Raw genomic sequence first — 25971 nt, 5'->3', positions numbered from 1 at the left:
GTTTGGACTGTATATGTACTAGAAAAGTTAATTTGTATTTAATAGTCACATGGACAGCACCTTACAGTTCCAGTTGACTTGTTTTAATCAGTAATAATATGTTCTAATATGTTTTAATCAGTAATAATACTATATAGTTACTGTACACTTCCCAAGTTGACCTTCACATAATTATGATGATTTGAAAATGAAATGATATTGTTGTAAAGCATGTAAAAATAAATTGTGTTGACAGTTGGTGAATAACTTATTCCTTCCTCATAGGAGGAAATGAACAGAAATCACTTTTGTCATAGCTATTACTTACCACAGGTCCGGGAATTCCTCGTAGACCCTCTGTTCCTGGTTTTCCTGCAGGACCTTGAGGACCTACTGGACCAGTCTTTCCTGCTGGACCATCAGCACCAGAGTCACCCTGATCAAAAACAGAAAAACATTAGAAATAAGCAGAATGTTTCAGATTGTATCTGTCTAGTAATCATTAAAAGGAAGACTTCTTGGCATAATTAATATGGTTAAAATCTGCAGTCTTCTCACCTTGGCACCTTTCTCACCCTGGCGACCCTCAGCTCCTCTTGTTCCGGGAGGCCCCTAACCAATGAAAGGAAATGAAACATCAGAATTAGAATCATGATATATTCATGTCAGCATGGGTTCAAAAGAAGGAGGTTGTGTTTTACTAACAAGCTGGAATTCTATGAGGAGGCAACAAAAGGATACAATCAAAGTGGAGCATATGATATTATTTATCTTGACTTTCAGAAAGCATTTGATAAGGTGCCACATGAGAGGTTGGGCATCAAATTAAAAGAAGTGGGAGTTCAGGGTGATGTTTTTAGATGGGTGTAGAATTGGCTCAGACACAGGAAGCAGAGGGTGATGGTGCGAGGAACCTCATCAGAATTGGCTGATGTTAAGAGTGGTGTTCCACAGGGGTCAGTGCTAGGGCCGCTGCTATTTTTAATATATATAAATGATTTAGATAGGAATATAAGTAGCAAGCTGGTTAAGTTTGCAGATGATACCAAGATAGGTAAATTAGCAAATAATTTGGAATCCGTTATATCATTAACAGAAGGACTTGGATAGCATACAGGCTTGGGCAGATTTGTGGCAGATGAAATTTAATGTCAGTAAATGTAAAGTATTACACATAGGAAGTAAAAATGTTAGGTTTGAATACACAATGGGCGGTCGGAAAATCGAGAGTACACCTTATGAGAAGGATTTAGGAGTCATAGTGGACTCTAAGCTTTCGACTTCCCGACAGTGTTCAGAAGCCATTAAGAAGGCTTACAGAATGTTAGGATATACAGCACGATGTGTGGAGTACAAGTCCAAGGAGGTTCTGCTCAACCTTTATAATGCACTGGTGAGGCCTCATCTTGAGTACTGTGTGCAGTTTTGGTCTCCAGGCTACAAAAAGGACATAGCAGCACTAGAAAAGGTCCAGAGAAGAGTGACTAGGCTAATTCCAGGGCTACAGGAGTTGAATTTTGAGGAAAGATTAGAAGAGCTGAGCCTTTACAGTTTAAGCAAAAGAAGATAAAGAGGTGATATGATTGAATTGTTTAAAATTATGAAGGGAATTAGTACAGTGGATTGAGACTGTTATTTTAAAATGAGTTCATCAAGAACATGGAGACACAGTTGGAAACTTGTTAAGGGTAAATTTCGCACAAACATTAGGAAGTTTTTCTTTACACAAAGAACGATAGACACTTGGAATAAGCTACCAAGTAGTGTGGTAGACAGTAAGACCTTAGGGACTTTCAAAAGTCGACATATTTTTGGAAGAAATAAGTGGATAGGACTGGTGAACTTTGTTGGGCTGAATGGCCTGTTCTCGTCTAGAGTGTTCTAATGTTCTAATGTAAATTAGTAGAAATTGGAGGACATAGCATTAGAAATAAATAATGTCTCTGTAACATTTCTTACTAATACATATCTGAAAATAAGAGCTGTATCACTATTTATTATTGAATTACTCTTTTTGATATGGTTATCCATTTACTCATCATTGAAACCACTCAATACAGTTTATGGTTGTGTGGACAGGAGTCAGTCCTGGGCGTAAGGAATAATTTACCCTGGATTGATTTGAAACATCATATCAGAAAATGTATTTTTTGAGGGGCAAACTTAATGCTTTTCTCATGTTGTTTATGTTCACTAGAACATAGAATTCGATCTTATATTTGTTTTGGATGGCCATTTTTATCTCTTCATTGTCAGCTTGACTTGGGTTGTGGAATTGTATAGTTTCCCCAACAAGCAATACCTACAATAGCTGGAACAAGCCTTGGAAAGGATGTCACTTTATGAGAGATCACACTTAGATACATACTCATTTTTGGTTGTAATGCACCAGTTTAGAGTTATTAATTAACTTTAAGGTACAGTATGTCAAGGCACAACATCCATGCACTGCAACCCTTGCACTAACAAGAAAAAACAGACACATCCTCACCAAGAATCAAATGAATATATACATTTGTGTGGTACATGCACCATAATTAGTTTTAGTTAAATGAACAAAATTGAAGAAAGCAATGATTATTTAAAAGGAAACTATTTGGGGTTGTAGAAGAATTAGAACATTTCTTGATGTGTTTGCTAAATAATGATCAGTCCTTGTTTTGAAAATTGTCTTTTTAATCCAGTTCAATAAACCACCAAATTCTCTTCAGCCAATTTCAATTTAGATTTATGCTTTATTTTGCAGCTTAACAAGTATAACCCACTGCCACTAAAAGTATATTTTGGTCAAACCCAGAAGCAATTTAACAAGATGTTATGTCTAGCCTTGATAATAAGTATTTATATTGAGTGATCACCTGTTTTTTTTTTCACATTAAACCAAGTAAGAAATGTCTTACCCTTTTTCCTGGAGGCCCAGGTGGGCCAGCCTCACCAGTTGGTCCAGGAGATCCCTAGAATAAGAGTAGTAAAGAGCAGAACATACTGTAAGGTGATGGCATGAATGATATTGACCTATTTAAAGAAAAAGGAATGGTATTAACTCACAGCTTGTCCTTGCTCTCCGTCCTCACCTCTCTCCCCCTTGGCACCATCAGCTCCCTAAAACAAAAAAATATATTACATTATATAGTTTATTACAATTAAAATCTCATTATTATAATGTGACAGTAAAACACACACTTATATACAGTTAGTCATCGACTTATGACCATTTTTCGGTTCTGACAGACTGGTTGTAAGTCGATCCAGATTTAAGCAAACCGGTATATGTATTCAAACCTAACTGTATATATAATACTGTATAATAAGTCCCTTAAGTCATATTGTTTTGCACGTATATACTTTTCTTTCTACATTTTTTTTTGTTTTATTATTTTGTTTCGTTATTACTGTTTCTTGTATGGGTGCCGAACCTTTAACAGCTTCACAAACCTTTTCTTTGTCTGTGTTATGTTACATCATCAGTGTGAGCCTCTCCCAGTGCTCACTGAGAGAGGAGGAATTGTACTGGCAGACTTTAAGCACTCATATGTTTCCTGTTTTAACATTTCAGCCTGTTAATAATAAATATTAACAAATAAAGAAGTTCAGTGTGGTTTCATTATCTCTATGTGGCCGTTCACACAAAGCGGCACAATGCAGAAGCTTTGGAGGTTAATTGGGTTCAAGGCCAGAGTGCAGTAGTACAGCACATGCAGTGAACACCAGTTACAATGAGTTAAATTAGAATCACATGCGCTCACATTTGCTTTCTTCCCTCCCTCATACTGCTTGATCAACTTCATTTTGTGTTGAGGTAAACTTTTTTCCTCTAATTGTAAGACAAATGTAACTGAATGAGAATGAGATGAATGAGTCACGGTATATGGAGCTGGCAGGGAGAAAACTGTCGTTGACCCATGAGACGCAGTAGTGGTTGTAAGTCAAAGAGTTGTAAGAAGCATAGGTCAAAAGTCGGCAATGACCTGTAATTGTTTTGCACAATTTTGTTATTATCCATAGTAATACATTGAACTTTCAGAAGAACGGCATTTACTGAAATTTCTTTATCATTAGAGCTGTTGTAATTTACAAATTTTTATCATTGATGAAGAAGATACTTACACGGGGACCTTGTTCACCTGCGGGACCAGGATCTCCAGGGAAACCCACAGGACCCTAAAAGAGGAAAGGAAAATTACTTAAGGCAAGAATATTATGTATTTTTATATTATCATCAACTTAAGTTATGCTGTATTTACCGTAGTACAGATCAAAAAATGTCACAGAAATTATTAATAAAGTTTTAATTATTTTGGAATAATTTATAATTGTATTTATTTTTATTTGGCATATTCAGTTTTGTTTTTCCTAAAATTTCACATTTGTTCATCAATGAAGTTACAATCTGTTATTCTATGCACTGTACAGAGAACTAAAAATAGTTCACCAAACATCATTAAATTTTAAAAGAACAAAAGGATTTCTCTTTGACTATGACTTATTAGCTTTACATTGTTAAAATTAAATAATAGCATTTCTCTGCTTAGCTGTCCATTGAACCTACTGGGTTGCCTTTTGGTCCATCATCTCCAGGTGGTCCCTTCACTCCTGCTGGTCCAGCTGCCCCAGGTTGCCCAGCCTCTCCTTTCTCACCCCTCTCACCACGAGGACCCTGTGATAGGATAAACAGATGCCTATAAGACAACACTGTACTGTGTATACAGGGTAGTATGCAATACATGATAAAAAGTTTACTTTGCACAAAAATGAGTGCACTGTTATTGTATTTTACTATTTGGATATCACTGTACCCCAATTTTTCTATACATATCATGATTTTCAGAGAATGAATTACAGTATATGATTTGCAGAATAGAACATGAGGGGCTTCCTGTATCTCTACCTATTATTATTATTTTTAATTTGTTTCCTTTAATTTGCTCACTGTGTCTATTCAGAATTGTTTATTACAAGGCTGTAAGATATTTTGTATTTTCAGTTTCAGTAATGGATATCTCTGCAACAAGACATGTAACTGATGATACTAGTAACTGACATACTTAAATGTTCATATGTGCCCCTTACTTCATGGAGTTTCCAATTTATGCTTTAGTTTTATCACTAATGAGATGAAAACTGAGTTTTTTTGTGCAATGAGAAAACAGCAAGTTTATGTTTTTTAAATTCAGTTAAGGCAGTAATATGCTGTATCTTTGATGTGCCAAAATCCTGATAAGGCTGCATATTTACAGTAAGATGGCTGTGTCTTTGCTTGCTGCCATTTTGATTATGGGATTGCCGATCAAAAGATGGACATAACACTGTCAAATGAAGTAATTTGTTTCTTAAAGTATACTGCTTTAATATGAGACTTAGACACAGTACCCAACACCTGCTAAATATATAAAAAATATTTGTACAGGTTAGATGTTTGTTCTTGCTCAGCTGCATGGAACAGTTGATCTACAACTTTGCTAACAAAGCCCTGTCATCCAACCTCTGTGGGGTAGACCCTGGCCTTCCAGTTGACATCTTGGCATTCCTGTGCCAGTTCTGTGTACTTGTGATGTTTTCCTTTATGAGCTGCTGTGATGCCCTTTTCCCAGGGGATGGAAGTTCTATCACAAGGACCCTTGTTTCCACTGCAGACCACATAATAATATCTGGCCAAAGAGTTGTTGGTATGATATCTCTTGAGAAGACCAACTGTCTTCTGAGGTCCACCAGCATCTGCCATGTTTTGCCTGGTCTTAGTATGGAGTCTCTCTTCTGTGCAAATGCTTGTGATGTACTGTCCTGACTTGATGAATGTTGTAAAGGTGGGTTTTGGGGTGTGGTTTGCTGCTACCCTGCATCTCTCCAGGACCTCAGCCAGCTTTTCCAGGATTTGGTTATGGTGTCACCTAAAAAGTCCCTGGGTCAGTGCCATGTTACATCTTGATTGGATGTCCTGGAGATTTGCCTTGATGTTGCCACACACTGGACAGTCTACGTCACTTCCAAACCACTAGGTAAAATTTCGGGGCCATGGGAGAGTGTCATAGACTGCCCTTATCAGAAAATGAAATCTGATTTGTGGTGCCCGCCAAATGTCTGCCCAAATAATGTGTCTATTCACTGTTGCATCCCACAAGGTCCAGGCTACCTGGTGGCCTTGGGATACTGCCTTTACGTGATAACACTCCTGCTCTAGCTTTGTGACCTCAGCTACCATCATGGCTCTTCGCTGCTTTCTGGTGGCTTTTGACCAAAGCTGGTGTGGGTGCTCTGCCACCCAAATCAGTACAACTGATCTGGACTATCCCCAGACATTCAAAACATGGCATTTGGCGTTGTAGACTGGAGGTGGCATGATCTACCTCAACTTGTGGCCTGTGCAGGTGGGGGCTTCTGCACTCCTCATGAACTAGTCAGCAGATGCCCTCAGGCTTAGTACAAGATATGCCTTCTTTTGCTTGAACTCCAGACTGATGGATTTGATGAGGAGCTCAAGCATATTCCAGCTGAAGAGACCTATATTCCAAAAACAGCGGGGCAAAACCAACCACTTTCAAATGTACCCGTTGGCTTGCCTGTTCATCCTGTTGACCACTGCTGAGGGAATTTCACAGATCCTCAGAGGCCACATCACACATTGATATACTGTATGCTGATAATTCCACACTATATATTTCCCAGAGAGATGGCGTTGCTCAATCTTTGCCTGGCCTTCCATGAGTTGTTGCTTGGTTGGTTTCCCAATCAGTCTGTCTGACAGGTCCACATTGTACTGTCTTTCCTGGTTTTGGAGTGGCTGTTCAGCCAGTTGTGGAATGGGCTCTTCGCCAATGAAAAAGATGTTCTTGTCTTGAAGAACTCCTCTCCTTATAGATAGACTCCTTAACTTTGCAAGCTTAATCTTTGTTATTCCCAATGTGATCAGCTCAGCTTATCAGTTCAAGCACTTGAGTAGTATTGCCATACATGGAGCCTTTTGAAGGATGCTTGAGATGTCATCAATATAGCTCTTTAGTGGTTGGAACCTCTCACCTAATAGTAGCTTGATGTCCCCAACTACATGTCTAGCCCCTCTGAGAAATACCTCGAAAGCTGCCACCAATTGAAGGGAGAGATGGCACATTCTATGGCTATTCCACATTGCAGCTGTTGTCTTCCTGTCATGTAGACTTCCAGAGCAAAGCACATATGACAGTTGCTAAAGTATCTGGCAAGGATGTCACTGATGCAATCTGAGATATTGAAATATTCCATGGAAAAGTTAATCAACTTCTGTGGCATTGAGCTGTATGCATTGGCAAGGACTAGCAACACCATATGTAGATCGCTCTTCCCAAATCACTGAAAAATGTTCAATACATTTGGGGAAGCCTGGGATTCCAATTTTTGGTAGCTTATGTCAATTTATCCATTTCCCATGAGGAAGCTGGTCATTCTGTTTTCCAGGATACAGAAGAATACATATAGCAAAGCAATGATTCTTAACTGGCTGATGGTATTGGAGTTCAGCTCTTGGGGGATGAATACTCCAATAGTTTGCTGCCATTCGGCTAAAATTCGCTGCTTCTTTACACACTGTTTTCATAAGCCCTTATAGAACCTTTACTACCATGGGACAGTTTTTGACAGGTTAACTGATGTCTTGCTGTTACCAGTGTTTACATGTCAACTGCATATTTACAGTATGTTCATATTGTAATATAAAAAAAATTATAGACAAATTAATTGTTACTTGAAAGATGGGAATGTACTGTATACTTTTGCATACTATTGACATCAAAACATTGGATTTTGTACTTTCAGGTTTACTGTTAATTTTTCAATCTATGGTAAATGTGTGGCATCATCATCACAGCTTAGGTCAAGATCTCCCTGAATACTGGTTAAATGTATAAAATATATATGTAAACATAGGCTGCATACTTAAAGAAGTATGTGGCCATCAATATTGTGATATAAGACATGCAGTTATTGAGGAAGAGAATTTTTTAACTTTCTGAATTGGGGCTGGATTCAGCTTGCAGCACTGAAATACAATGGGCCTCTCTTGGTCATTTTCCAGTTAGTACAGCTTACTAAGTCATCCAGGACCAGATAACCCTTCTTTTAGTTTATTACTTCTTCATAAATTACAACCTAAATCCTTGTCCTAGATTCTACATTTATAGGATTTTACTTTATACCCTCAGCTTGTGTTTGTCAAAAGCACCACCTGAGGGTATAGGGTATTGCTTATTGGATAATCAGCTCGACTATGAAATGATCCTACAGTGGAGCTCGATGTATAATTTAGTAAATAAAAAGGAGTAAAATTCAAGTCACTTATCTAAAGCATCCTGGAGGTAACATCCACTTGTTCTAAAAGAAAGTGCATTGCTGAATGCACACCAAATGATCCGTCTTTGACAGCAGCAATTAAAAACATATCAATGAATGGTTTTGCATTTGGAGAACTGGAGTAAACAACAAAGGGGTGATATTCATAAATTTGGTTCACATTATCAGTGAAACTACATTTTGGTGTTTAGCTCAGTGGTTTTCTGTCTTGACATTTGAATATTCTCATATGGTATGTCTCTTGTTGCAAGATGATCGATATGTGAATTCCTACTCTTTCTCTCTGCCTCCATGGAATTCACTTATTTAGAGCTACAGTAGATTTATTTGCCAGTATTAACACACCCAAGCTATAGTTAACTCTATAGGCTCTCTGTTTCATTAGTTCCATTACTATAGTTGTTCTTGGACTGTTAGTAAACTATATACAAGTTCAACAGAAACTATAAAACATTTTTGCGTATAATACTTCACAGCCACTGCCAACTACCAAAATTAAAATCACTGAATGTCCAAATTGTGGGCTTCCTTACTTTAGGAGTTAAGTGGTCCTTAAAAGCTGTCTAAAACTAATTTGATTACTTGATTCTTCAAACAGGTCAAACAATATTTCCAATTTTTGTGTGGTGCACAAGTGTCTTTATATTGTTAAATATTTTTTAAGTTAGCAAGGAGCTAACATTTTGACTACAGGCAAAAATTTCTCCTCTACAAATTTTGCTTTGTTTCACTTCATTGGCTATAAAAATGTATAGTACAAACAAAAAAAACTAAGAATTGTGAACAAGGTAAAATATATATATATATATATATATATATATATATATATATATATATATATATATATATATATATATATACAGTATATAGACTATGTTATGCAAACAAACCATCTTTTAAAAAAGTATTAGTAAATGTATATCTTGAAAAACAGGAGTTTAAGTAGATTAAAAGTAAAAATGAAAGCCAAGTTATTTATTACAGTATAGGAACCTAGGTAGTGTATAAAGTCATTTATGATTTGTTAGGCTGTTTCAGCATATCGGTCTGTTCACTCTTGTGTAACATGGTTCAATAGCATGTTTATTAAAAATTTACTTTAGGAATTCATTGATTGCATATATTACTATCTGGTATAAGAACATTATATAACATTTATGTAATCATTCTTTCTAAAAAAGATAGAAGTACATATGCCATTAGGATAAAAGTGAAACACTGAGAATTCCATGAGTTTGTAAAGAGGGTATTATACAATAGTAATAAGTGATGAGAACACTCTAGTCTGGTAATCCTGTTTTAGTAGTTGCATATTTTAAATGATGTGAGACTTTTCTTTATGAGGGGATAAATGTGCATGATTCACCTAAATAAAAGGACAGATGTCTGTGTTTCTGTGTGTCTGTCTGGAGCTATATCTCTGTTATATGCCATTTAGTATCGGATTCGTAAGAGCAGTGCAAATGGTTGTGATGTGCCATCTGTTGGAATGAAAAATTACTACATGTATTACAAAATATATTGCAATATATGGTGCCATCATTAACAGTGAATACACTGAGGTCTATGTTGATTACTTAGAATTCAACCTCTCTTAGACAGGTAGCACAGCTAGTACTATTAACATTATAACTAGCTATATTCATGCAAAGAATTGTAGCCTTTAAATATTGAGAAAAAAAGTGATGATACACAAATGAACAGCATTAAGCTGCTATATGCTTTTAGTATTACAGTGTAAAACTATAATATAATATACTTTAAACCTAGTAATTTCAATTAGCAGTCTGATTGTATAACATTATGTGTTGAAGTAAGTTAAAGGAGTAAGCGCATAACCCAGTTTTATTTTATGTCTCATTTGCTTATGTTGGTTGAAAAACTCAAGGCTATCTGGGAGACGTTTATAGTGGTTCAGCTAAAGTATACACAATTGACATGTTCATAAACTTCATGTTTTTAAATAAGTCTTCTATTTATGTTTACTTTCAATTCTGAATTGATAACAACTGGTGTCTGTTGGAATCAATATTATTTTCAAATAAGAGTTTTTGTCGATAGTGTTTTAGGTATCACACCATAGTGTATCAGCTACCTGTGACTGATAAAAATATCTTGTCTCATTTAATTTCCAATCCAATTTACTTTGTAAAGGTCTCTGTTTATAATATCAGAAAATAGCACACAAAAAAGATCTTGATTGCTCACCTTTGGACCGGGCTCTCCTGTGATGCCAGGTGCTCCTGCCTCTCCAGGTTCACCCTAAAGTTATAAAGATAGCAACAGTGTGAGCATGAAGACTTCCATGAAAAACCATAGAAAGATAAATAGAAAGACAGAAACTGTAGCATCTCCTCTACTTACCTTGTCTCCTACATTACCAGGGTTTCCGAGTCCTCCAGGAGGGCCTTGTGGACCCTGAATAACAGAAAATACAAGTTATTACAAACGACATTATCTATTTGAACCATCAACTAATTAGTAACTAATAGGTTATGCTAAACATTGCAACCTATCTCATTTACCTGCAAAATTGCTGTGTCTGCCACTAAAACTGTTATATTATACTTTTGCTCATGCCTCTGCACTAACAATATATTTTCTAAATCTACTGCTTTTGATTGCACCCTATCTTAGCAGCTTTGAATACAAGGTGGAAAAATATCCTGGAAAGGATGTCCGTCTGTTCCTGGAAAAGCCCACCATATATTAGGGACGGTAACTTAAGGGGGTACAGTTTTGTATTGTTGGACAGAGCCAGAGATTTCAGACAAAACCATGAATGATTGTGCTTGGAAATTAGCACAGCTCTTTGAAACTGTGAGGCAGTTATGTTAACAACAATACCACCATAACACTGCTAAAAATTACAATAAAATGAAAACTAAAAACATGTAGGACTATTGTTAAAGAGAAAAGTGTCTTCCAAGTTTCCTATGGTTATCATTTAGGAGGATAACATTTATTTAACTTTTTTAGATTTTCATCACATAATTCATGTGGTACCCAGCGGGGGTTCATGCCCGGTCGGGATGCCCAGGAGGACCGGAGAAGGGCTTGTGCCTCCTCCAGAACACGAAGGGGCGTCCTCCCTGGTTGTTGTGGGGGCCACGGGTACAGAGCTTGGAAGCTCAACCCTGTAGGGGCCCGTGGTCACCGCCAGGGGGTGCCCCGATGCCTTGGGAGCCCTGGACCTCAGTACTTCTGCCACACCCGGAAGTGCTGGGGGGAAGAGGATTGGGGACACCCGGTGGACTTCCGGTTACACCGGTAGAGCTTCCGCCACACAGGGGTGTGGCTACAGAAGCCTCAGGATGCACCTGGAGTCCTTCCGGGGTGTATAAAAGGGGCCGCCTCCCTCCAGTCAGGGGCAAGAGTCGGGTGGAAGAGGACGAAGCTTGGTGAAGAGGAGTGGAGGCGGACCAGAGACTGTAAAGGCATTGTGAGTGTGGCCAAGGACTTAAGGGGTGATTGGTGCTGTGGCACTGGGTATTATTGGTACAGTATATTCCTTACTTAAAACTCATTTCAACTTTTAGACTTGTATCTAAAATTTAAAAAGATGTTCCACTACAGAAAAGGTGGTGCGTTTCCACCAGGTATTAATGAGAAGCTATCGTGTGGGCTCCAAGGTCATTCAGTGGTATCTACACTGAGGACTGAGGATCCATTCAGGATTCCTTCATGTTTTCTGTGGTGTTGCCAACATTCAGTAATGACAGAATGACAGCAGTCATGTTCAGGAAGTGCCATGATGCTGCCTAACGTGAAAAATGGAAGGCTCCACAGAAGTGCACCTAAGTGTCTGGTCATTTAAATGTTTTAAGGGGATTTTGGTAAATTCTCCATAATCAATCATGAGATCATAGTATTATTTGGCCCACCCTCCAATCCCAGAAGTTGCATAATACAATTTCAAAAGCCAATTTATCATTACACAGGGTGTTGGGATTAGAAAATAATGCTTGAAAGATTGCTTTATTTCCTTAGAATATTGTGTTTTATTCACTTTTGTATATAACAGTTCTTTTTTCCCTTTTTTTATTGAATTCTAACTTTCTTTTGTGTATATGTCTAGGGGCTAAGTGCCAGAATATGTCATTACAGTTGCAATGTATCTGTTTTATTTTTTTTACTAGGAACTCTGTGAAGAGGACTAGTGGTAGATGACCTCTTTTCAGCTCATAATGCCTGCATTCTTCATACCCATATGACTTTTGTGCTCCACACCACTGTCTGGTCGAGATGTTATACAGTATATAATTTAATAGTCAATTCTGTGTCTCCAACAAGTGATACTGAGAATACATTTTCTACTTATTCTTTAGTTCTCTTCCAGATGCTTAAGGTGAACAAATTCATTCAGGCAAAATGTTAACGTTATTGTAATCACAGGCACTTTGAGTATGTTGTGGGTCATTATATTGGAGAAAGTTGAGAAAAATAAACTCACATCAGCTCCATTGGGACCAGCAGGGCCTCTTGGTCCAGGTGGGCCTGGGGGACCCTAAATTTAGTTGAAAGTGAAATTTAAAGAATGAGTTAATCACAGAATATTTAAAAGAGTATTTTACAAATTCTGCCAATTAAAGTAAATTATCCATTTAATCAGTAAACTCACCATTGGCCCAACATCTCCTGTTTCTCCTTTCTCTCCTGATGGTCCAGGCAAACCCTACAAGGATAAATATTCACACTTAATCAAGGTAAACTATGCATTAGTACACTGTGCAACAAAATTTAAATGTGTAGTATTAATAAAAATGCGGTAGAGCAGGCAGCCTGAGAGGACTGGCAATGTCAAGTGTTTTAACCTACAATAGAATATGGGGCATGAAGGCTAAGGGCAAGAAGTGGCTACATCTTATGGCAATTACTGTAAACATATTTGAAGGGCAAGAAACTACTGGATATTGAGGGAAAGAATAACTGTAACAAGTACAAATATGAATTTACAGGTGTTTGACAAAGGGCAGATGTAGCATATCTAAAATGGTACAAGTACTGTGCACTGCATGCATAGTTTCTTTGCTACCTCAGAAAGACAATATTGACAGGACACGAATATGCTGTGATTTACCTCAAAATATGCATCCAGACTAACAAACATTTATCATAAATATGTCTGTAGTGTAAACTCACAACTATAAATGCAAATTGATTAAACACATAGAGATAAATAACTGCAGACTGCTTCAGTCAAAATATCTTTGGATGATAAAAGTTATGGCCATGTTGAGTATAAAAACAAAGGAATAATATATAGTCAGGGATATATTTTTTCTATTTTTTTATTTTTCTAGCATTTCATGATTTAGATATTAGCAATATGATATGTTATAACTGAAACCTAACCCGTGATTTGGCCCAACCTTATGATGTATTCTTTATTAATTTTCATTTTCTTTTATTAGCATTCACCTAGTGTGTTAAACACTATTGCCAAATATTTATTTGTGGATAAACTGATTTCTAAGTAGTGTAACCCATTTTTATCAAAATGTATTAATATCCACTCAGGATTCTTTAAATGATGAAGATGCAATTAGTTCCTCAAAACAGCTCGCTGTGCTTCACAAGTATAGTAGTACATGATGTTTAGTTATTTGTGCATCAAATGTGTGCATTTGTTTAATTCAATGACTCTAAAAATCAAACTCTCAAACTCTCAAATCAAAAGCAAAATTATACTATGAACAAAACTGCAGCAGATGTTTTGAAAAATGTAACATCCTTAATGGGATAAGTGCATTTTTCCTTTATCTACTTGTTGAAACGTTATTGAAAGTTAAGTAAATTATTATATGTCTATTTTATTTTTGTTATGTTCTTTAATACAACTTATTTCTGAGAACATGTTTACTGAAATTTGATTACAAAAGTTTACAATAGATCTGTTGATACATTTAATAGTCTGCTTCTACTGATGAGTGTTGAAGACTTCATATTTTACATATTCAATGATGTTTACATGTAGATACTGTGGGAAGTTGCATGAGTTGTATGTAGTTGCCAGGTGCACTAGATGGATAACAGCAGGAAAAAGGATTGGCATGACAAAAGTAAATTAATAAATAACTAGCCCCTGATATTGATCTTAAAGGACAGCTCATATGCTAGTGTGAATAAACAGGGGTTACCAGTAAGTAGTAAATCCTGTAAATGTTTACCAGAAAGGAAAATCATTTGAGGCACCCAAGTGGAGGAGATAGAGATAACCACCCAGTGAAACCCCAAATGGAATAGGTTAGTGTTTGTTCACTTCACTGAGAACACATGGCCCAAAAATACTTAAGGATAAGTATCCTTTTAAGTAAAAACCTAGACTCAAGCAGGCAGTTGAACCTGGGATTATTTAGGACTAAAATCAACTGAAACTTGGCAAAAGTAATTAAGAATACTGTACATATTTTTTTAATATTCCTAAGGTACTGTATGTATTATTGATTCATGCTACTATACTGCATTGCTCAAACCAGATTGCAAGTTTATAGTTTAAATTAGCATTTTTTTTATTAAGAAATTTGTTACTGTTAGGGCACACTAAGGGCCTCATATACAGTAAACAATGCACACGCCCGTTTCCATGCTCACTTCGAGATAATTAAAAAATAAATTTGGCATAAAGCCGCGCACCTTTCCACACCAGCCTCACACCATACATATGTACATTTCTGCTCGGTTTTGCAAACGGGCCGCAACCAGCATCAAAACAGTACTAATTCTATGTTGTTCCCTTTTCTTTTTTTAGATTCACATCCATGATGAGGGCTTTATCAAATACACCAAAATTAATTGCATATCATTTACAAATTTAATTCAATTGATTGTAATCATTCTGTAACAATATAATGGTGCACAGAATGGCCAAACTATTCCAACTACCATAGCTGCTTTAGCATTGTTAGAAGACATTGCAAAAGAAAGAATTAGAAGAGAGCATGTACATATTTATAAATGATGAAGACTGTCTTCTAACTCAATTTAGATTTCCAAGAGCTATCCTCTTGGATCTGTGCACTGTTAGAATACTAGGATGCATACTTGATATAATTTCTATGATGAAATGCATCAAAGTATGTATATTACATTTTACAGATAAATTGTTAACTTCATTTAAATAATGTATATTATTAATAATTAAACATGTGGGGGTGCAGTGGTAGTTGTGAGCTAACACCCTATCCAGGGACTGTTCCTGTCTCATGCTTGATGCTTGCTGGGACTGGCGTGACCCTGGATGGATGGATGGATGGATGGATGGATGGATGGAATAATTAATCATGTTTAACAAAGATTTTTCAATGTTCCTTAAATTTTTTGAAGAATCGGCATTCTAAGCTTACAGCTGGTTTTACATTTATTACAGATGCTTATTTATTGTGTGGTGATTGGTTACGTGGAGAAAGAAAACAAAAAGACAGGAATTGGGAGTTTGTATGTTTGACAGACACAGTACTGCTATAATAAATTATTCTATCCAGAGTCACACCCATCCCAGCAAGCATCGTGCAGGAGGCAGGAACAATCCCTGAACGGGACACCAGTTTATTAAAACTGCTGCACCACCGTTCCCCCACATGTTTAATGCCTGCTTTAATACATTTCATCATGAAAACGATATCTAGTATTCTAAAATGTTCAGAGAGCTGTAATATCATGAATGTAATATATTCTGTGTGGTGATCACTGCCAGCGTGCTCCTGTCGGCATAAGAGAAAGCCTGTTTAAGAAGCATGTAGTGATTAATGACTGGGTAAGGCAACACAGAATACGAGGCATTTAACGTGCTACTTTAGTTGCGATGGGATTTGAGAAACTCTAGTAAATTAAACATCGATTTTAAGAGAATTTTATGATTTTCTATTTTAATGATAAAATAAACTACAAGATTAAAGTGACATTTCCATTTTAATCTTGACATAGACATTTATTTCAGATGGTGGACTGAGACTCACCTTTTCACTGCGACTTTGCTATCTGACCACTTCTTTTTTATTTCTGGCACTGTGCAACTTTCTGAACTTGAACTTTTGAGTACTTCCGCCACACTATACCACTCAATCAATTTCCTATTGTTGTTTATGCCATTGCTTAAGCCACCAAATAGTGCATTTTTTCTTGCCATACTTCACTGAGCAGGACCTCAATTTTGCATTTGCTGAAATTCTTCTTTTTTACACATGCTTTTGCTATTGCTATTTAACAAAACACTGAACAGAAGGGGCTATTTATATTGATTTGCATATTCAAATAGGCATAGTTCCGGGTGGAGCATGTGTGTTAAAAGTCACGTTGATTGGGATTAATAAAGGGGAAGTGCTTGGAACTTTGCTTATGCACAGTTTTATGCATCTGAATTTTTGGGGGCGTACGCACATTTCTATTTTTGTCTGTACACCATGTTTTATTATGAATTCCATGCACAATGTTATACATGAGGCCACAGGTCTTTGCCACTTATAATAAGAGACACCCTGTCATTGCACTACTGAACTTGAATTTACTGATAAGGTGAACTCACTTGAAGCCCAATTGGGCCAGGTGGTCCAGGGAATCCACGAGGGCCTTCATCTCCCTTTGAACCAAATGGACCCTGTTGACCTCTAGCACCGACCTCACCATCTGCACCCTGTTTGGAGAAAGGAACAAAGGAAAACAGAGAAAACTGAAATCCACAAAAATTGAAAATAAACTTAGTTCCTTGATAACTACTTAACAGCAAAGTCAAAGTAGAAGACATGTAATCAAATTGGACACATTTCATGAATAGCCAATCACTCTAACTTTGCAATATTAAGAATTCCATACTTAATATCAAACTATATTCATCCTTGCTGGGCCAATAAGGCTTAGCTGTATATGATAATAAATATAAACACATACTGTATAAACCTCATTTCATTTTTAATAAAAATAAATACCGAAAAGATGGTCAAGACTAGATAAATCCTAGTATCTAGAAAATATATATATGATATTTACTTTTTCTAGTATGAAACCTAAATGATCAAAGAAATCTGTATGAATGTCACAGAGATATATATTTAAAAACAGAACTTACAGCAGGTCCAGGCTGCCCTACAGGACCCATTGGGCCAGGTGGACCAGGTGGACCCTGAAACAAAATAGATTAAGGTTAAAGTTTACATAGAAAATTCTTAGGTATGCTCAAAGAACAAAGATACATTATCAATATTGTAGCAAATATAAATGCAGTAGTATAGTGAATAAAATAAATAAAGTAAAACTGGTCTCTTGATTCTTTTATGTGGCCTCAAACATGTGTGATATCTTGATGTAAATACTGAATTAACCTTAATTTTACAATTAAAATTCTGTTAAATATCTTTTAATATGTGTTTGTGTTATTTTATTGACCTTCAATAGTATATTAGGGAAGCACTAAAATATGTTGCCATGCACACCTTTAATTTACAAGGACCCTAGAATTCTAGACCATTTGTGTACAAATCTGAGCGACTTTGACTTTCGGAACACACTGTGCATCACAGATACTGTGTACAGGGCTGCATAGCCACATACCAGTCAGAGCACTGGTATGTGGCTATGCAGTGGGCATGTGAGCATCAGAACTGGAGCATACAATAGAGGAAGAAGTTTGCTTGGCCTGATGAATCACATTTTCTTTCAGATCATGAGGAGAGCCAGGTGAGTGTGTCATTTACCTGGGGAACAGATTGCAGCAGGATGCATTATGGGAAAGAGGCAAGCCGGTAGAGGCAGTGTGATGCTCTGGACAATGTTCTGCTGGAAAGTCCTGTCATTCATGTTGATGTTGCTTTGGCATATATCATCTACCTAAGACTTGCAGACTATGTATACCCCTTCATGACAACGGTATACACTGATGGCAGTGGCCTCTTTCACCAGGATAATGCCCCCTGCCACACTACAAAAATTGTTCAGGAATGGTTTGAGGAACATGACAAAGAGTTCAAGGTGTTAACTTGGCTTCCAAATTTCCATATCTCAATGTGCTGGAAAACAAGTCCAAGCTATGGAAGCCCCACCTTGCAATTTACAGGACTTAAAATGATTGGCTGCTAATATCTTGGTACCAGATACTATAGGACACTTTCAGAGGTCTTGCAGAGTCCATGCCTTTATGGGTCAGAGCTGTTTTGGCAGCATGAGGTGGACCTACACAATATTAGGCAGGTGGTTTTAATGTTGTGGCTGATCGGAATACATTATTAATATTTAATTTGGTTACATACTGCACATGTTATAGATGCCATTACAATCTGAGATATACAGTATGTACAGTTCAAGCAGGATATTACTCTCTCAGAATCATTTAACAGTATTTTTATTAAGTTCACAATAAAATGTTGGCTTAATATAACTACAGAATTTGAATAAACATTTTCAAATTTGTTACATTGGACTGCGGAATACTAAATTGCATAACTGAGGAGTGATACAGATTGAGTGAATAGACTATGCAGTAAATTCATTTGAGGGAACATAACTTTACTGTTCACTGTCGACTTTATTTATTGTTGCAAATAAAAATCTTTCCTTATTAGAAACAGGAGGGAAAATCAATGTGAAAAGGTCAATAATGAAAGGTAAATACTTAGCTTAAAGTTAATTTTCAATTTAACCTATAGCACTTAATTTTATACTTTAATAGTTTGGTCATTAATAATTTTATGTTACTAATTTTATGGTAATAGTTAAAAGAATAATGCATATACAGTAAGTGAAATTCTGAATTTTGCTTCTATAATTAAAACTTTGTGTGGCATATAGTCTAGGCACATACATTGCTTTCAGTATTGCCACTTTGGGGACTGAAGCAGTAATTTAACAAGTCTTAATTACCCATATTTTTAAACTTCACGTTTACATTTGCATATGGTAAATTACATTTACTTACATGCTCTCCTTTATCTCCTTTGGATCCTTTCTGCCCTGGCTCTCCGACTTCACCCTGTTAGTGGTAAAACAATGTATTTTGAGTCATAGTATTAGTTCTTAAACTTGCTCCTCACACATCCCACTCTATTTTTCTTAAATACTAAGGTTAAGACAGTGATTTTTATGGATAAGACATATTTTTCACAAATGACACAACAGAACAGAATTTCACAAGACAAAATCATTCATTCAAGTACAATCATGTGCCAATTTATGGCCAACCAAGTTGTAGTGTGCTGATTTTATGTTTACTCTGTATTTTATATAGTGTGTATATTACATTTGTAAAAATGTACTGAATTGTAATATTAACATTCATTAAAATGCTGATGAAACTTAACAACTATACTTAATAAAGCCTAATTATACTTTGTTAGTGCTGTCCATGCAGGTTGGATGAATTGGTATTGCTAAATTGGCCCTGGTGTGTGTTTGTGGGGGAGTGTATGTTCACCTTGTGATGGACTGGCACCCTATCCAAGAGTTGTTCCTTCCTTGCACCAGACACTTGTTGGGACAGCTTCTTCATGTCTCTGCTCAGTATAAGTGGGCTTGAAGATGGATGGATAGTTGTATCATTATTCAAATGTTTTAATGAACTGAAACTGTGGATGATTGGGAATTTTTTTAAATAAGTTATTTTAGTGGGTGGTATTAATAAAAGTAGCAAGACAATATTGACAATTTTTAACATTCAAATAGTGTATACTTCAATTTGGTTGAATTCACTCACAACATAAATGTTATAACTGACACGTGTTTAAAGTTTAGTCATCACATAGTATTTAAGTATTTAAGACCTGCTTTCTCCAACAATTAAGCTAGTTCATTCATTTTTATCAAGCAGTATGGATTATTCTATTGTCAGGATGTTCAAATAATTTGGTTACTAATTTGGTAGCTTAAAACACCACGCAAGTACCATAACTTCAAGTACAACACATGACTGGCTAACCGCAGTACTACACTTTTTATACTGACACCCTTTTATCTTGATACACTTATTAATGCTACATCACTCTAGAAAATAACACTTGTCTCAAGGTGTTGGCCATTTAAAAATTCCTAAGTAAATAAAATCGTTTTGGTAACTCCTTACTACTGTATATAGGAAATGCAAACATGAACTGGCTGACTCATAAAGACTAATAACAAATATGTCTGTTAGTGTTAATTATCTCTGTTCAATTTACAGAATAAACAAACACAATTCCATTTACATAATTAGTTATGCAGAAAGACATCTAAACCATCAAATCAGCACATTAAATCAGTGCCAAAGGATTTCTGAAGAAAGGTATGGAGGAATATTTCGGTCAAAATTAAATAAACAAATATGCAAATGAATGTATAGTGAAATGTGAACTTAAATAATTAAATGTATTGCTTCTTTCTTTATGTGTTTATTTCTTCATTTTTTTATTTCAGTGACAAACACAGTATGAAATATAACGAATATAAAACTCATTTTCACCTGTCAAATTTGAAAAGATGGGCTCTAGTGAGTACTGTGCTTTGATTTATGAATTGTTGGTTGTGGGGAAAATGGATAAAGTTTTATGCACACTCCACCAATGATTCACCAATCAAATAACAGTGCTTGTTAGAGCCCACCCTGTCAACTTTGATGGGTAAAAATGACAATTTTCAAGCTGTATATTATGGTGCATGTGGTGTCACTGAAATACATAAATAAGTAACACAAAACATATTTCATGAAACACTTTATCATTTATGCTTACATATCATTGTGTTTTATTTATTTGTCACATTCCATAATACATTCATTTATTTGCCTGTTTATTTACTTACTTACTATACTTAATTATGTCTAAAATATTCCTCCATAGCGACGCACAGTACCAGTGGCCAATCAGCATTTGGTAAATATGTGCATTATTAAAGCTAGGAGACTGAACAGTATAATGAATAAATCAATACAGCAGAAAGTATGGAGATCTTACTGAAAGTAATCGTATGAAATAAAATAAATATTATCTGGCAAAGTCTAATCTGTCCTTCCTGTGCTTTAGGATTACCAATGGTTTGCACCTTGTGGTAAACCCTCTGTATTTACTTTTGTGAAGTCTTCTCTTGATTGTAGGCTTTGGCAATGATATTCCTACCTCCCAGAGAGTGTTCTTGGTTTGGCTAAATGTTATGAACTGGTTTTTCTTCACCAAGGAAAGAATTCTGCGATCATCCAGCACAGTTGTCTTCCATGGTTGTCCAGTCCTTCTGGTGTTGCTAAGCTAACCAGATGGTTGATTTGACCACTCCTGGTATTTCTCCTATATCTCAGATGTTGTTTTCTGTGCCTAATGATGTTCTGTTTTTATTTGTATGGACAGCGCTTTGGACCTCCTATTGTGGTTTCACAGAGACAGCTTCCAAATATAAATTCCACACTTGGAATTAACTCCAGACCTTCCACCTGCTTAATAGTTAATGAAATAATGAGGAACCTCCTCACACCTAGCTATGGAACACCTTGTCAATCAATTGACAAATACATTTGAGCCCCTGAAAATGGGGGGACCATGTAAAAAAGTGTCCGTCATTCCTAAATGGCTCATACAATATTTCTGTTAAACCCTTTGAATTACTGCTGAAAGGCTACACTTTAATTATGTAACAATTTCTTTATTTCAAATGCATTGTAGTGGCATATAGAGCCAATATTATGAAAATTGTGCCACTGTCCAAATATTTAATGGACCTAAACGTACAATTTGATTTGATTTGTTTGATTAGAATGTTAAAGGTTTGTGTTAAATACTGGTGCCAGGCCTTCCTCTTTCTACATGCATTCCCTAAGCACTCTTATTTCTTCTCGTAATTTCTCCCACCACTTATAAAATAATAATAATGCACAGGTCTTCTTTTTAATTCTTTCTTTCAGTCATTAAATATCATATCAGGTCTCCAAGTTTCTTTCCACCTTCTAACCATGAATGAATGAATGTCATCTTAAGCTTAATCTCTCAAAGTTCAGTATCATGCACTTGCATTTTGCATCTACCTATGCAGTTCTGTTCCTTATTAACTCCAGTCTCTAGTCTCACTTTACATCCCTTTAAGAAGTCCCTTTTCTACTTCATCTTATCTGATGACCGTTTCTTCTCTCATCATATGTAATAAAGAAGGAAGGGACAATGTTTCTAATATTTTCCTCCCTGGTTGTGGAATTAGCATTCTATTACCTTCCTATCTCCTCCAAATCTACTGATGTTCTGCTGCCTCATTAAAATCCAACTTTTTACAAAGTATCTTGGGACGCCTTGGATTTTCTTTTTTTTTTTTTAATATTTTATTGAATTTATTAAAATCCAACAACATACAAGCAAGTCAAATTTTACAAGACTAGGTTCTAATCAAGTCAACCCCCACCAATGAGAAAGAGAGCTAGGCCAACATAGTGAAACTTTAATAGTAGATTTTCTACCTTTCTGCTCTTCTCCTGGATATCTGCAGCTGTACTGAGCTAATCAAACGTCAATTAAAATACACTTCTTGTGTACTACTTTGAATTTTGTTCACAATCGCCTGTGAACTTTGTACTTGTAATAACACGTTTTTAGTTTTGCATTTTAGGTGTTCTAAATTAATAATAATCTTTTTATAGACACCCCTTGTTTTTTGCTCTTCCTCTCTTCCAAACCACATACCTTATCTCCATCCTCCCCGGGCACACCGATTGGTCCAGCTGGTCCAGGCAGACCCACTGGACCCTGAATGCCGTCACGTCCTGCTGGGCCAATAGGACCTTTTTCACCCTGATAGGGAGAGGCAGAGAAGCATAATTATTTTTTATATCAGAAATTTTATATGAGAAATTAAACAGAAAAATACATTTCATAAAGCCCAAGATTTCATTGTTACTCACCGGTACTCCCTTTTCGCCTGCAGGTCCAGGAGGCCCTTGAGGTCCAGGCCTTCCTGGAGGCCCAATAGGTCCGCCAGGACCTGCACTTCCTCGTTCTCCAGGGGAACCCTAGGAAGGACAAAAGGTTTGTATATAAATTAAACCTCAAAGGTTTAATACATCAAGTTGAATGACAACTACTTCTCAGGATGCTAAAGTTTCCAAAGAAACAGCCGTACATTTACAAATGTGTCAATATGAAAGTCTTTCATATTTATTAATTACATACAGTATATTAAATATATTACATGTATCATACATGCATATGTATAATTGCATTTTTATATTAAGACACCACTAAATGCATCAATGTTTATTTCAAAAAGACCAAAAGGAAAATTAATCTGCAGACCTTCCTTAAGACATTACAGTGTGCTAGTGTTTTAATATCTGTGATTAGGTAGAAATGTGATGTGTATATTCAAACTGTAAGTCACTCACCGCAGGTCCAGGAGGTCCTGCTGGGCCTTCATTGCCTTTAAGTCCTCCTCCACCCTATATGGGCGACAAAAAAGAAAAACAAGAACACATTTGTAAAACTGGAATAGCTGGATTAATGTAATGCTTTGCAGAACATTTTTATTTAGACATCAAAAATATAAAAAAAAATATGATGACCAATAGTTTTGTATGTATTGTACACAGCCAAAACAACATTGTCCTGACTCATCCTGTTGAAGTATAACTTAGATCTGATTAGTTTCTATTGTAAGATAAATGACAGCTTGGACAAGTACATTGTGCTGAGCTTACTTCATATGCAAAATATGTCTGTTTAATATGTACAATGAGAAAACAAATATGCTATGTATCCCTTTTCTTAGATAGCTTGAAAAATTGCTGATGGTTGCTGGTTTGCAATTCAACACCATTCAACTATGCAAGAACCTCCACTTCCCCCTCTTAATGGCTATTGGGCCTTATACATCACTTCTATGGACTTATGACATGTAATTTGATATCAAGATTTTGTTAGTATTGGAGTATTGTTCATTTTCTTTTGAATGCTTGAAGAATACAAATTCCTTTTGTTTTAAAGGGATTATTTGAGGCATTTTTGAAAGTAAAGTTCATTATCTTTATCTGTAGGGTGAATCCTTTAAATTCAGTAAGGAAAATAAACTATGTTAAAAAATAAAAAAGCAAATCAGTAAGGTACAAATACAATGTGAAAGCAGCTGGGACTGAAATGAGTTCTATTTTTTAGCTACAAATTTAATTTACAAGTGAATACCATTTGGTTTTCCTAAAATGCACTATATGTATAACATCCCTTTAATGGTCTCTGTTCGAGTTACTCAGTGGGCTTAAAGCCAGTTAGCTTCTTTACAGTAACCTGCATCTAATGTTTGTTCTAAGATGCATGAAAGACATTGACATCAAGGGTATTTGTTTTTGCTGTCAACAAATGCAGCTGTTGAAATTCATTTATACTTCAGTACTATAGTACATCAATCTGTTAACTTATTCTTCGATTACAAAACGCAAATTTTATAAACCCAGAGATATTTGCACTTTTTAAATGGAAATTGCAGTATAGTAGACTTGTATTAAAATTTAGCATCATGCATCATTAATATCTACTTGTAAACACATTATTGTTTTTTAATTGCCAGAAAGTGGCGTATTGCTAATATATTAACTGTTTTGAAATGTAAAAATGTATTTTGTGAATGTTTTCATCATCCACTTTAGATTCTTAAAAACAGTTCAGGAAAGGGTCAACGTAGTGATAGGGCCATATATGGCAAAATTAAATTTAATTTACTTGACAAAACAAGACTGCCTGATGATGTTTATTTAACTGAGTTTAATTAATACATAACCTATTAAAAGTTAAAAGTAATGGGTTTTGGTTATTCTGTAGTGCATACTGCACTGTTTTTAACATCATATCTGAGTGGCTCATGGTGCATTGGTAACAATGAACAGGGGATAATAAATAAAAACAAATCTTGAAGAAGTTAAAATCTCCTACAGATATTAGAGCTATGTAAATCGAAAGCAGTGATAAGTGAACTCAATCGAAAGCGGAACTCTATGCATTATTAAGCAGTCTGCTTATGTCCATCATTGCCAGACGACACATAAAAACCCACTTGGAGTTTCCAAAATGGCACCTAAAGCATTCTTAGACTATGAGAAACAAGATTTTCTGGTTTGGTGAAACCAAGATTGAACCATTTGGCCTCAATTCTAAACATCACATCTGGAGGAAACCAGGCACTTCTAATCACCTCTGCACACATTCCAACATTGAAGCATGGTGGTAGCAACGTTATGCTGTGAGGTTGTTTTTCAGCAGCAGGGACTGGGAGACTATTCAGGATTATGGGAAAGCAGAACGGAACAAATCTCAGAGACATCCTTAATAAAAACCTGCTCCACAGCACTCTGGACCTCATGCTGGGCTGAAGGTTCACCTTCCAAAAGAACAATCACCCTAAGCACAAAGTAAAGACAACAAAGGAGTGGCTTAAGGACAACTCTTTCAATGTTCTTGACTTGCCCAGCCAGATCTTATACATGAACCCAAACGAACATCTCTAGAGAGATCTGAAAATAGCCATCGACTGACAGAGCTTGAGAGTATCTGTGGAGACGAATGGCAGAAAATCCCCAAATCCAGTTATACAAACCTTGTTGTGTCATACCCAGAGTGTACTCACTGCCAAAAGTGCTTCCATGAAGTGCTAAGTAAAGGGTGTGAATATCTGTCTTAATGTGATATTTCAGTTTTTTTATGTTTAATAAATTTGTAAAACTTGCTAAAACTCTGTTTTCACTTTGTCATTCCAGGG

At 36.1% G+C, this 25971-nt stretch overlaps 1 protein-coding gene across 6 annotated transcripts in view; it reads right to left on the bottom strand.

The window, feature by feature from the left end:
* The window catches only part of col11a2 (collagen, type XI, alpha 2), a 167326-nt gene that overhangs the window by 14784 nt on the left and 126571 nt on the right, over positions 1–25971 (bottom strand). For all 6 annotated transcript variants that reach the window (XM_028801342.2, XM_028801348.2, XM_028801355.2 and 3 more), the window contains 16 exons: positions 23612–23665; positions 23132–23239; positions 22914–23021; positions 19205–19258; positions 17363–17416; positions 16823–16930; positions 12920–12973; positions 12752–12805; positions 10663–10716; positions 10507–10560; positions 4529–4636; positions 4087–4140; positions 3028–3081; positions 2880–2933; positions 538–591; positions 308–415 (listed from right to left, as the gene is read on the bottom strand). In XM_028801342.2, the coding sequence (XP_028657175.2) occupies positions 308–415; positions 538–591; positions 2880–2933; positions 3028–3081; positions 4087–4140; positions 4529–4636; positions 10507–10560; positions 10663–10716; positions 12752–12805; positions 12920–12973; positions 16823–16930; positions 17363–17416; positions 19205–19258; positions 22914–23021; positions 23132–23239; positions 23612–23665 (1134 nt within the window). The remainder of the gene's footprint in view (positions 1–307; positions 416–537; positions 592–2879; positions 2934–3027; positions 3082–4086; positions 4141–4528; positions 4637–10506; positions 10561–10662; positions 10717–12751; positions 12806–12919; positions 12974–16822; positions 16931–17362; positions 17417–19204; positions 19259–22913; positions 23022–23131; positions 23240–23611; positions 23666–25971) is intronic.

This window comes from Erpetoichthys calabaricus, chromosome 1 (assembly GCF_900747795.2).
Source record: "Erpetoichthys calabaricus chromosome 1, fErpCal1.3, whole genome shotgun sequence".
In the NCBI taxonomy this organism is placed as follows: Eukaryota; Metazoa; Chordata; class Cladistia; order Polypteriformes; family Polypteridae; genus Erpetoichthys; species Erpetoichthys calabaricus.
Note: the sequence above shows the minus strand (reverse complement) of the source record. Positions and strands in the feature narration are given on the sequence as shown.